General features: G+C 43.1%; 1 protein-coding gene across 1 annotated transcript in view; it reads left to right on the plus strand.

Annotated features, from left to right (window-relative positions):
* The window catches only part of CCDC158 (coiled-coil domain containing 158), a 107,652-nt gene that overhangs the window by 34,135 nt on the left and 61,013 nt on the right, over window positions 1-12,504 (plus strand). The window contains exons 9-12 of the mRNA XM_045987555.1: window positions 410-524; window positions 6,715-6,834; window positions 8,855-9,052; window positions 10,159-10,641. Of these exons, the coding sequence (XP_045843511.1) occupies window positions 410-524; window positions 6,715-6,834; window positions 8,855-9,052; window positions 10,159-10,641 (916 nt within the window). The remainder of the gene's footprint in view (window positions 1-409; window positions 525-6,714; window positions 6,835-8,854; window positions 9,053-10,158; window positions 10,642-12,504) is intronic.

The raw sequence follows: 12,504 nt of genomic DNA on the forward strand, positions 1-12,504 counted from the left end.
ATTGGGTGTTTTAAACATTGTTCATATCACAACTGATAGGATTAATCAAAACCACATACATTATACGTGGGTATGTGTAAATATACACATATAAAATATAGACATACACATATAAATAATTTTATAACTTGAGCTTATACGTATTGAAACTTCCTACAGGGACATTTTCAGTCATATACCAAAGTAGAGAGAAATAGTACGAATGAAACAAATGACCCTGGCACACACGGTCTAGCTGCAGCGTGGTTGAGCTGGAGCTTCGAGACGCTCTTCTGGAAAAGTGCGGACTTTCGGGCAGTCACCCGCTGCGCAAGAACCCGCGGCCGCGCCTCAGTGCTGGCGTGCGCGTCGGTGTCACAGTCCTGCTTAGTCCGCTCTTTGCTTTTATCCCCTTTCAAACTCTTCTTAGAGAACAAGCAAGAAACCAGAATTCAATGTATATGCGTCAACTCAGTGATCTGGAATCTACTGTTTCTCAGCTACGCTCTGAGTTAAGAGAAGCCAAAAGGATGTATGAAGACAAGGTGAGGTTAGATTTGGCCGCTCTGCGTCCACACACTGTTATGCAGTTCCACGTTTTTGATAGTTTATTTGAGAATGAGGCATCAGAGTAATGTCAAATTGAAAGCAGCTTTTAAGATGCAGTAGGAGTTTGCCAAATATCTATGTGAAATTATAGATGATGTTTAAAGAGGGCATGCGATGTGATGAGCTCTGGGTGTTATATGCTACTGACGAATTATTGAATGCTACATTGGACAAAAAAGATTATAAATAATTTTAATTCAATTTATTTGCCCAAATTAATTCATTGGTGGGAAAAAAAGTTTTGCATACTTCAAGTAAGTTTCTAAAAAAATAAGTTAAAAATAAGAGCACTTGAATTTTTTGTACAGGCTTAGCTCTAACAAATATTTTGGAACGAGGCAGTCTCCCCCTACTACTCAGTACTTGAGGGCCTATGTCTTAGGTTTTACTTCAACTCCCAGATTTAATCACCATGTGGCTAGCAAACCGAATTAATAAGATTAGTCTAAATAAAAAATAATTGGGAAGATAAATCTGCGTCTTTCACCACACAATTTCTCTCAAACCCTTTACAACTTCAAAATTTGATATTCTGTTGTTTTTATTCTCTCACTTTCCATAGCTAAAGAGGAGCAATTCGCTATCCTTATCCACCATCTACCCAGGGGTTTTGTTGTTAATCGCAAGCATGTGTAAAGCAGTAGAGACTCTAAGAAACAAGCAGCGAGCTCCCATTCGGAGGCCCTCGCGTTCTCCACTCCCTGTGGGAAGGGTGCCCGCCGTCCTGCCTGCTTCCCCGGGACAGCCCAGTTCACACCAGCGATCCCCGTGCCCTGCTTTGTGAACACCATCTTTCCTCTCCAGACTGACTCCCTTTGGAAGACAAACTCCAATACAGAGAACTTCCTGCTCTAACCATCACTTTTACCCCCTTCTCACACCAAGCTGATTGGGAAGAAATAGAATATAAGGAAGTTGCCAGATTTCCTCAAAAAATCGCCCCGTTGTACAGGGGAACAGGACAAGAAAAAAGCTTCCCATGGGAAGAAGCAGCTGACTAGTGCAGCTCTGATTCTTCCAGACGTTTGCCCTCCCTTGGGCTGCCTCGGTCAGGGGCCCCTGTCAGCCCTGTGATGGCCACAGGAGGGAGCTGTTCCCTCTCGGCTCTCCAGTTCAAGCCCAGAATGTGAAACCTCAACAGTCATTCCCTGTGTCGCCGCTAAAATCATTTAGACAGCGCTTTACTAAAGTCTGAACAATAAAGACTAAGTGAAACTACATAACCTCAGTTACGAGATTTGGATCCCCTGCCACAGTGGCTTTCCAGCATTTTTGATCACTGCCCACAGCAAGAAATAGCCTACTTTACGCTGGCCTGAGGCAAGTTTCGCAGAACCGAGTTTACCCCCCTCACCTGGGCGATCCCAGCTCTTTGTTCTCTTCAGATGCTCATTTGATCCGCACTGAACTGATGGTGGTTCACTGGCAGGTGGCGGTTTGCACAGGATTGCTTAGCTCTTAGCCTAAATCCTTTGTCAAGGTCATTTCCGGCACCGGGGAGTAAGGGTAGCCTTCAGGAACCTTAGACTGTTTTAAAAGCTAAACCAAGAAGCAGAAGCCCAAAGAGAAACATTTGCTCTTTTCTACTTCTCCAAGGCCTGCTTTTTGTGGTCTAATTTTTTTTCTCAGGGCGAGCTTTTCCCCTGAAGATTGAGAGTGGGAATGTCACCCCTTTCCAGGCAGACCAAGCCTGCGCAAGAGGTCTCGATCCCACCCCGCAGGATGGGGGTGCTTTCAGTGCAGCAGGGGGTAGAAGGAGGCTCTGGCAGTCAGTCTCCTAGAGGTAGGCACCTTGGCAAAAGGGAGCACGGGCAGTCTGGTCCACCACAGTAACCGAGACTCATCACTGTTCAACCTGTTTTGAAAAGGTTAAATATTCGTTGTTTATTGACAAACCCTTTGAAAAGCTGTGACGTCCTAAGCAAAACTCAACTCATTTGTGTCTCTACCAAGTGAGCTCTAGCTCTCCATGGTAATGGTGCTTGGAAAAAGGACGCCCGTAAGCTATGACCCGTTGTTTGCTAACCGACGCACCCTCAATATACTGCACCATGCCGCCCAGCTCCGAATTTGAGCCTGGTGGGAAATTCTAACAAATACTGAATACAGGACAGCTAAAGAACACAAACACAGCTTTTTGAGTTTTTATAAACACTTATCTCTTTGGCATGTAGAAGCATAAGCATCCAGAGGAATGACTGCAGGCCTTTTCACATGAATGTTGTGAGGCTGAATGGATAGACAATGATACAGACAGACTGGATGTTAGAATCATTATCTTATTTTGCTCTGATGTAAATAGTCATCACCAACGCTTTTGTCAGTCTTAACTAGGCAACACTTAGTAAAAATAAGGGGGACATATTACCTCAGCTGCTTCTAATCTAGATCAGTGAGATTCATAGCAACATTGAAAATACGGAGTTGGCAGCAAGATGGCGGTTAACTAAGCTCTCTTACTAGGAACTCCCTCTAGTCAGGGAGCACTGAGAGGAGATTATCTTGTCAGGTTAATACAGAGTTGGATGTGCTTTGGACTGAAATGCCATCAATACATGTGAAAAAGCAAGCTAGTTAACAAGAGGATTTCATTTGGAAGTCATGAAATATTCCATTGTTATGAAATGTTTTTGTTGTAATGAATACAAAATCTTAAAAACCACAAATCCTTGTTTTAATTTCTTGCATTTTCATATACCTTGACTTTACATTGCTAAAATAGAAAATTAAATAGATTTTATTAGTGAGCATATTAGTATATACTATCCAAATAACACTAAGGGAAAAAAATCAAAATAACACATAAAAGCTATGATTAAAAGTGGGATTTTTGTGAGAAGAAACTCGGAAGAGTGTGTTGATACTACGCATCAAAATATTTTATGAGAAACAGTATTAGTATTTTCACCTGAGGTCAGACTCCTTCAGAAAAAAAGTCCTATTATTTAGAAGAATTGATGACGTGATGGGTCTGAGCAAAACTTTTCCAACTAGAAAACATAAATCGTCCTTTAGGAGGGCAGTGTGTGGCTTCAGATTAACAAAATATTTTCCTACCGGTGGAAATAGAAACTGTTTCAAAGAAAATTGTAGATGTAGCTTTTGTAGCTTACAGACACGTTCTACTGTAATGCTCTTTTCTGTTCTTCTCTTTCCTTTTTAGGAGGACCTCCAGAATTCCCCTTTACGAACTTGGACCAGTAGAAGCTGTCACTATTGGCTCTGTAGATTTGGCTTTACTCTTAACTTTCGCTTTTTGACAACAAAACTATCTCATGATCTGGATTCTCAGTTGATTTTTCCTACTTTGAAAGCATTTGGGGCTGAATTTCCCATTCAAAAAGTAAACATTTAGTAGCACTGGCTGGAGCCATATCCTGTGCGGGAAAGTCTGCACAAACCTCCTTGCGCAGTCTGCCAATGCACTCCCGTGCTGACCCACAGCACCGCCCAGTACCCGATGTCTGTGTCGTCTTTCTGGGCACAGAAAACAGGAGATACAATTCGGCTTGATTGGTAACGTCTCTAAAGTATCACTGTCAAGATTCGAATGAGATCCAAGTACTTCTTGTCCAGTGATCCAAAACAGAAAGTGGATTCATAGATGGTGAAAGGGAAAACCAGTGCTGCTATTGGAAAAGAAAAGAAAAAGAAAAAAACCTTTACTACGTATCTCGGCTGTCAGTCTCTATTCTGGATGTTTCAGGAGGCTTTGTAGTGTTCTGTACAGCTGTTTGCTCAGCTCGGCTGCTACCGCAGTGGTTTTCCCTTTCACTCTCCATTTCTCTTCTTGATTGATGAAGTAACAGAGATATTCCTTCTCGAAAAAGTGAAAGGTAAAAGCAGAGCTATAGCAGTTGAGTCAGTACTGACAACTACAAAACCAATGTTCCTGCAGGGGTCTGGAGGAACTTCTGACGCTTGATAGACTTAGACGGGAAGGTGGGACTTGGCTCTTTGCTTTTTCTGTGTTCTTTTCTTTTCTTTTTCAAATTTTGGTCTCCTGAATTTTTACCCTCCAGTCTGATGGTATCAAAGGGTGACCCAGGACTTTTTTAAAAAATGAAAATGGACAAAATAGCAGGTCTTGATTTAAGCTTTTGAAACACATGGACAAATACTTTGCTCCAAGAGAAGATAATTTTTTGCCAGGTTTGGACTAGAAAATGTTTTAGTCATGTGAGTAACTCTTAACACTGAAGGTGTTCTTATTAAATTTATAGCTCAGAATGGGGTTTCTTCGACCATATTTTGTTTCCAAAGACAGGTGGAAATTATAGAATTTCAGCTTTATTAATACTGTTCTTCTCAGGTAAAAAGCTATTAGACACAGAATTGAAAGGGCTTTGAAAGATTATCTAGAATATTCTTTTTAAATTATAGATAAAAAAAAAACCTTGAGACTCAGGGAGGTCATGAGACAGAACATGGGCCAGAACCTAAAGTGTTTGACTCAGCCTGGTCATGTCCCCTCTCTGATTACATTTGTCTACCCACAGGAAATGTCTGTGGGCTGATTCCTGATGTCATTACTCAGTGTGTGCTGATTTGGTCTTTCTCAATAATCAAAGAACTAAAGAGACTCTGCCACCTGATACCATTCCTCCATCTTCCTTAGGAAGCGACTCCTGTCACAGAGGTTGAGTTGTGGTCTGGCTTTTTTCAGTATACGTCCCCAAAGAGTACAGGAGTACAAGAACTTCTTCATAGGATTATTAAAATCTTTTAACGTTTCTATTGGTAGCCTGATGTTTTATGTACATTTAATTCTTGTGAACTACTTACTTATATCTAACACATAGTCGAATATAAAGGCATTTTTCAAATATGTCCATGTAAATATTAAAATGTATATTCCGATCCCTACAGGCTCTGATTCTACTCTGGGTAAATGTGAAGCTCTCATGTATATGTATGAGTAGTTAAAGGTACATAAATTCTATGTACTCATATTTAGCATTTATCAAAGGGTAGTTGCATATATGTGTGTTTACATAACTCATAAATATGTGCTGAATTAATAAATGAAGATCTTAAATGAACCCGGTCCAGAAAAAAATAAGAGTCATCAAGAAAATTAGTCTTGATCATATATTCTCTAAGAAATTGTCATCACAGTTTGTCCTCTAAACCAATCCATAAATTTTATTCTTGACATAGAAAATCTGGAAACCTGTTGACGTAAGAAGGGATATTTAGCGTTTATGTAGATACGAAGGATTTCTTACTACTGGTTGATGAAATAGTATTTTAGTGATCACACTAAGTATCAACATGTTGTCATTATTTTAATATCTCCATATCTAAATTATGAATTTGTGTGGCTCAGCTACAGTCCAAACCTGGAGTCTCCATCATCTGAGATCATAACATCTTTGCCTACCTTGCGTCTACAGGTCAAGCTGTAGGAATGCTGTTAACAGTGACGGGCCTTCTGCCGTGTTGACATATGGACACGCATAGTCACAGATCAAACAGCTGCCCTGTCTATGAGAGAAAAATGCGCCTATACCAGTCCTTTAAAATTGGTAGTCACCCATTTTATGGTCAAAGGAAATGGGGATGGAAACACATAATATGTATATAAGTATTTTAAGTTAATGTATTTAATTTAAAAAAATTTTAAGTTAATATATTTATATACATACGTGTAAGTTCATTCATCCTTTCCAAATGGACTAATAATGACAATAATGGAAAAACTTCTTGTTACCAGTCATTCTTTTATGGTCAATGCCTTTTGTTATTGAAACTCTGATAGTCTTAAACAAAATAGCTTTTCTACATATAGTATAGGTCATTTGTGTGGGCTGTACAGAATGTTTTTTATGCTGCACCAAGCTTCCTTAAATACTGAATGACAGAACACATATTCGTAGGAAAGAAATCTTGAATAGTGTGAAAGAGATTACAGACAATGCCCATACCTGACGGTATCAAATACTGCATTTTGGCTAATTTCCCTGGCTAAATTAAATTCTACGTAGACCTTAAGTTTAGAAAACTTTGCAGACCACAATAAGCTTTTATTTTTGCCCTCAAAATAATACCATTTGTTTCCCCAAAGCTGTACTTATTTTGTATTCCCCACTAACATAGTCAGATTGGTTTGTACTTTCCTTTTAGATAGAAGAGCTTGAAAAGCAGTTAGTCCTTGCCAACTCAGAACTAACCGAGGCACGGACGGAACGTGACCAGTTCAGTCAGGAATCTGGAAATTTGGATGATCAGCTTCAAAAGCTGTTGGTAAGACTATGCTCTAAATATTAATTCTGGGTGCACCTGGGGGGCTCAGTTGGTTAAGCAACTGCCTTCGGCTCAGGTCATGATCCCGGAGACCTGGGATGGAGTCCCGCCTGGGGCTGCCTGCTCAGGGGGGAGTCTGCTTCTCCCTCTGACCCCCTCCTCTCTTATGCTCTCTCTCACACTCTCATTCTCTCTCAAATAAATAAAAATCTTTAAAAATAAATAGATAAATAAATGTTAATTCTGGGAAGTTTCTCACCAAACTATTTCACAAATATATTTCTCACCAATATATCACAATTCTCAAATATATCTCACCAATATATTTCACAAAAATGGTTTTATTTATAAAGTTACAAATTCTATATAATATTTGTGCATACATATGCAATAGACTGTCTTGACAATATTCAAGTTTTGCATATAAATAATATTCTAAACGTTACCTATTTTTTTCCTTAAGCAGTTACAGCTTATAAGTTAGGTGAAGCTAGTCTTCAACCGGCCCATCTTTCAAATAGATGAATGTATTCGACTAAATTGAGGTAGTATCGAGTGTTTAGTTTAGAGCCAAATAACATTCAAAACCTGGACAATTTGAAAGGAAGTTTAGGTAAAAAAAAAAAAAAAAAAATTTTTTTTTAAGGAAATAAGATTCCAGTAATAGTGAAGCAGCCTGTGCCCTGTTAGAGGTACTAGAGGCTGGGAAATGTAGGAAAGGACATGTTTGGCACTCTGCCTGATGTTAGCAGTGCAGGAGAGGAAACTCCTCTCACTCCCAGGCTCTGCGTAGGGCCGAGCGTCCTCTGCACAGGGAGCCGCCCGTCGGGGGCTGGCAGGGGTTGGAGGGGCCACGCGCGAAGACAGGGCTGGGGACTGTGTGACAAGCTCCAAACCTCGGGATGATCCTTCACTTCTTTCCCTCCCTCTGCATGTTTCCTCAGGCCCTCGGTTCTAATGTGAAAATCTTACAGATTGTCTGAATGACCCAGAAACCCCCCCTCTCCTTTCCCACCTTACCGCCACTACCCTTTTCCCCAGCCCGTCCTTAGACCAGGGCAGGGCAGTGTCTCCCGACCCGAGGAAAGACCTACTTCCAGGCTTTCCTCTCTTCCGTCTGGCCCGTAAAGTGCTGTCCTGCTCACCTCGTAAAATATCCCTCTGATCATGTCACTCTCATTCAAAAATCACGTTCCCCATAAAAGCCAGACTCCCTCCCTTTCGGGACTGTCCACAAGCCAGCTCCTGGTCACTGGTCCAGCCCTCTCTCTCTGCATATGCCCCGCGCTCCAACCAAACCACCACTTGTCCCTTTCCAGTCCCTTCCTCTGGATCATGGCACCTCCCAGCTGTTGGTGAGGCCCAACTCAAATGCCTTCTCGTAACATTTTGATCAATCCTTTGTGATTCCTCTCTGCTGTAGTGCTGAAAAACCACTTCCAGTTCTTTGTGTCTGTGTCTTACCTTTCCCTTTGGGTCCTAAGTCCTGTGTGTCTGTGTTTCTCCTACTCTGTTTAGTTTTTGCCAACAGTCAACTCTGTGTATCTTTTTTCGCTACTCAAGAGGGAGGTAATTCTGTTCACAGCCCACAGTGCTCCACTCCCAGGACCAAATGCTGTCCTGTCATTTCTGAAGCAGTCGGCCACATCACTATTGCTGTTCTTGCAAGCTTCTGAGCGTTTCTTTATTACAGGAGCACGCTCGATGCAAGGCAAAATGCCTCTGCTAGAAAATCCAAAATTCAAAAACAGCATGACTTTAAAAATCTATTGTGTCTTAATATTATTCTATATTGTGCGGGGTCTAGTGCATTGAGATTTATTTGTAATGTAAGAAGTTCTAAGTAAGCAAAATGTTAACTTCTCTATCTAGTAAATAATTGTTCTTAAGCCATTAAAAAATAAAATTCCAAAATCAGTCTTTTCAAATCACCTAAAACCTCCAAAAATGATATAAGGAAAATAAGAGTTTTACTCTAACTATTTCATACAAGTCGGGGGACATACCTCACTTCTTGCAGGCTGACCTGCATAAAAGAGAGAAGGAGCTGAGTTTGGAGAAGGAGCAGAATAAGCGCCTGTGGGACCGGGACACAGGCAACAGCATCACCATCGACCACCTGCGGCGGGAGCTGGACGACAGGAACATGGAGGTGCAGCGCCTGGAAGCCCTCCTCACGGCCATGAAGAGCGAGAGCCGGGGCCAGATGGAGCGGCAGGTCAGACGGGACACAGGCCACTTCCCCCAGTGGTCTCCTCGCAGGGAAGAATGGACGTTAGGTGTTACCGGTCGAGCTTTTGTAAAAAAGCATGAACGGACCTGGAAGTAGCCCTGAAATAGAGCTAGGATTCTTTGAGCAAGTTATGAAAACCCGTTACTTCTTCTATATTTTTGACCACTGATGAAATAAAGTGTTAAGCTTCCTCTCATTTTTGTTCATTGTTGACTAAGGAGATTGTCATCCGATTGCTAGAAATTGGTAACCTAATGGTTGCTTATTTCAGAAAAGCATCAAGCCATAGGGAGGGTCTGAGGAACAGCAGGATCAAAGGTTTCCAACAGATGGTTTTGTTTTGGGGTTTTTTGTTTGTTTGGTTGGTTTTCCCCCAGACTGACCGAGACCGAGATACACACAAGGTGGATGCGGTCATTTCAGTGCACTAGTGGCGAAATGTGGGACGCTTTATTAACAGCCCTGAGCCGTCAGGACTGAAAGGACATGGTTCCAATGCCCCGTATTGCCACAGAGAAATAAAAGCATTCCACGAAAGAGTAAGCCTCCTAAAATGTGAACACAAACCAAAGGGACCAGTTGTGGCTTAGAATCCCGGCAAACCGTTTTCCTACTCTTCGGCCCAACCTGGGCACAAAGAATGGTGAAAGGAGCCACTGGGAGTTAGATTCTTACCCTTTTCTGGACGAGGACCTGAGAATGTGAGCATGTGTTGGATAAAAGCCATTACTCACTCTTCTCTCAGAGGTGGAATTAAGGGGCGAGGTGGAGGGGAATGGTGGGGAGAGCGGCAGCTCAGCCCTGCCACACCTCCCCCATCCTCATTGAAACTGGTCCAGAAAACACGTCCGAGGAAACTTCCCAAGCTCCCACGCAAGAACGCCATTCTAGAGCAGCACTGTTACTTAGTGCCTGTCTCTCCACCTGGGTCTAACTAACTTGGTCCGTGGGCTGCACAGAGTTGTGAGAGCAGAACGGTTTGAGTTAGCCGACGTTGCTGTTACCGGCTTCACAATTTCATGTTTGTGAGCTAACTTGTCAAACACCTATCTGCCCAAACCCACGAAAATTTCTTTCTCTTCCACAATCAGATGGCAGCGATTCAGGGCAAGAATGAAAGTCTAGAGAAAGTGTCCTCCTTGACCGCCCAGCTTGAGTCCACCAAAGAGATGCTCCGCAAAGTGGTAGAAGAGCTGACCGCCAAGAAGATGACCCTGGAGAGCTCCGAGAGGACCGTATCGGACCTGACCGCTTCCCTGCAGGAGAAGGAGAGAGCCATCGAGGCCACCAATTCAGAGATCACGAAGCTGCGCTCCCGGGTGGACTTGAAATTGCAGGAGCTGCAGCACCTGAAAACCGAGGGCGACCACCTCAGAAACGTGCAGACCGAGTGTGAGGCCCTCCGGCTACAGATGGCAGAGAAGGACAAGGTGATCGAGATTTTGCGCCAGCAGATTGAGAACATGACCCAGCTGGTTGGCCAGCACGGGCGGACGGCGGGCGCCATGCAAGTGGAAAAGGCTCAGCTGGAGAAGGAGATCAACGACAGGAGACTGGAGCTCCAGGAGTTCAAGGTCTGTAGAGGGTTTTGGCGGTTTAGCTTCTAAAATATCTTTACCCTCATGAGAAAGTTGACTTAAGTCTCTGAAGAGGGGCTCTGTGAGGACGGTGTGTGGACCCTCTGAGATGGTTTGAAGGTATTCGTGCATCTGTCTGTTTTTGTGAGAAAGGATCCATACCTTTATCTGATTCTGAAAGGAGTGGGTGGGTGGCCCCGAAATGGTTCAGGACTACCAGTATGAAAGAGGAAAACATCAGAAAATCCTGTTTCCACATGAAGCCATTTCTGATCCCACAGTCTGAAGTATCTCCTCCCTCCCCAGACAGACGTCTCACTGAATCCCTTCTCTCACCACTCACTGACTGCACTGCTTGCCCAATCTTGGCTTCCATATCTGTGAAACAAAGAACAGTTAACATAGTTCGTCGTATTCGTTTCAGGTGTACAAGATAGCAGTCCAGCTCTTCCGTACAACACTGACTTGGGCTTGGACGCATAGCATAGAGAAGACACCCATCTCCACCAGTGTTGACAAGGTTGTGGAGAAAAAGAACACTCAGGGCACCTGGGTGGCTCAGTCAGTTAAGCGTCCAACTGTAGATTTCTGCTCGGGTCTTGATCTCAGGGTCGTGAGTTCAGGCTGTACATTGGGCTCTATGCTGGGCATGGAGCCTACTTTAAAAAAAAACAAAAACGGAACACTCCTGCACTGTTGGTGAGAATGCAGCCACTGCAAGGGCACACCTACCTTCACCCTTACTACTGTTTATGTTTCACACAGGAGCCAGAATTAGATTTTAAAATGTTACATTTTATCACTCCCATGTTGAAAACTCTCCAATGGCTTATCTCACTCAGGATGAACTTCCACATCCTTACATTGTCTCTGAGGCCAGTCCTGCCCATGGCTCCCTCTCTGACTTTGTGTCTGACTCCTTCCTCCTCATGCTCATCCACTCCAATGTGGAGCAGGAGAAATCCTTCTCCATCTGTCTTTCTAAATTCTTAGTAACCGAGACACATCAACAAGAGAAGAGCAAAGAAGTTTATTAATAAACATATCTCATAGGGGATGCATGGTTGGTCTCAGTTGGTTAAGCGTCTGCCTTTGGCTCAGGTCATGATTCGGAATCCCAGAATTGAGTCCTCTCTGGCCCCTTGCTCAGTGGGGAGTCTGCTTCTCCCTCCTCTCTTCCCTCTGCCCCTCACCCTGCTCATATGTTCTCTCTCTCTCTCAAATAAATATAATCTTAAAACCAGTCAGCCAATCTCATATATACAAGTGAGAAATCCAGGGAAATTAGTAACTCAGAGAGGTGGCTTAGAATTCCGGCTTAAATACCATCTTTAGCTGAAAGAGGATGTGGGAGAGAAGTCATGGGAAGGTGACTAGGAAAACTGGATAAAGGAAGGAGGTTTGGTTTGTAGATTGAAGCCATGCTTTCCCCATTAATAAGATTCTCTTACAACTTAACCATCCTTCCTTTGCCAAGAGACATCCTTATAAACAGAGACTTCCTTTACAAGACTGAGTATCCCTTAAAGTGCGCCCTCTGTTTTCAGACCTTTTCCTGTGCCTGCTAGCTCAAAATAATCCTTATGCCAGACAGGCACGTTTGGGATAGCACATTCTGGTTTCTGCCAGCCATTCTGATGGCCTTGCTGTTCCCTGAACACATGACCTGTGCCTAGAGCTGTCCCTGAGCCTGTCACATCGCTTGCTCCCTTACCTCCCTCTGTGAGGTTTCTGCTCATCAGGGAGGGTCAGGGTCCCCAAGACTACCCCCAGGTTCAGCCGTCTGTTGGGACGACTCCCAGGACTCAGCATGTAGTTGTGCTCCTGGGTATGGTTTATTACCGTGAAATAATAAAAAGC

This window comes from Meles meles, chromosome 2 (assembly GCF_922984935.1).
Source record: "Meles meles chromosome 2, mMelMel3.1 paternal haplotype, whole genome shotgun sequence".
NCBI classification, from domain to species: domain Eukaryota; kingdom Metazoa; phylum Chordata; class Mammalia; order Carnivora; family Mustelidae; genus Meles; species Meles meles.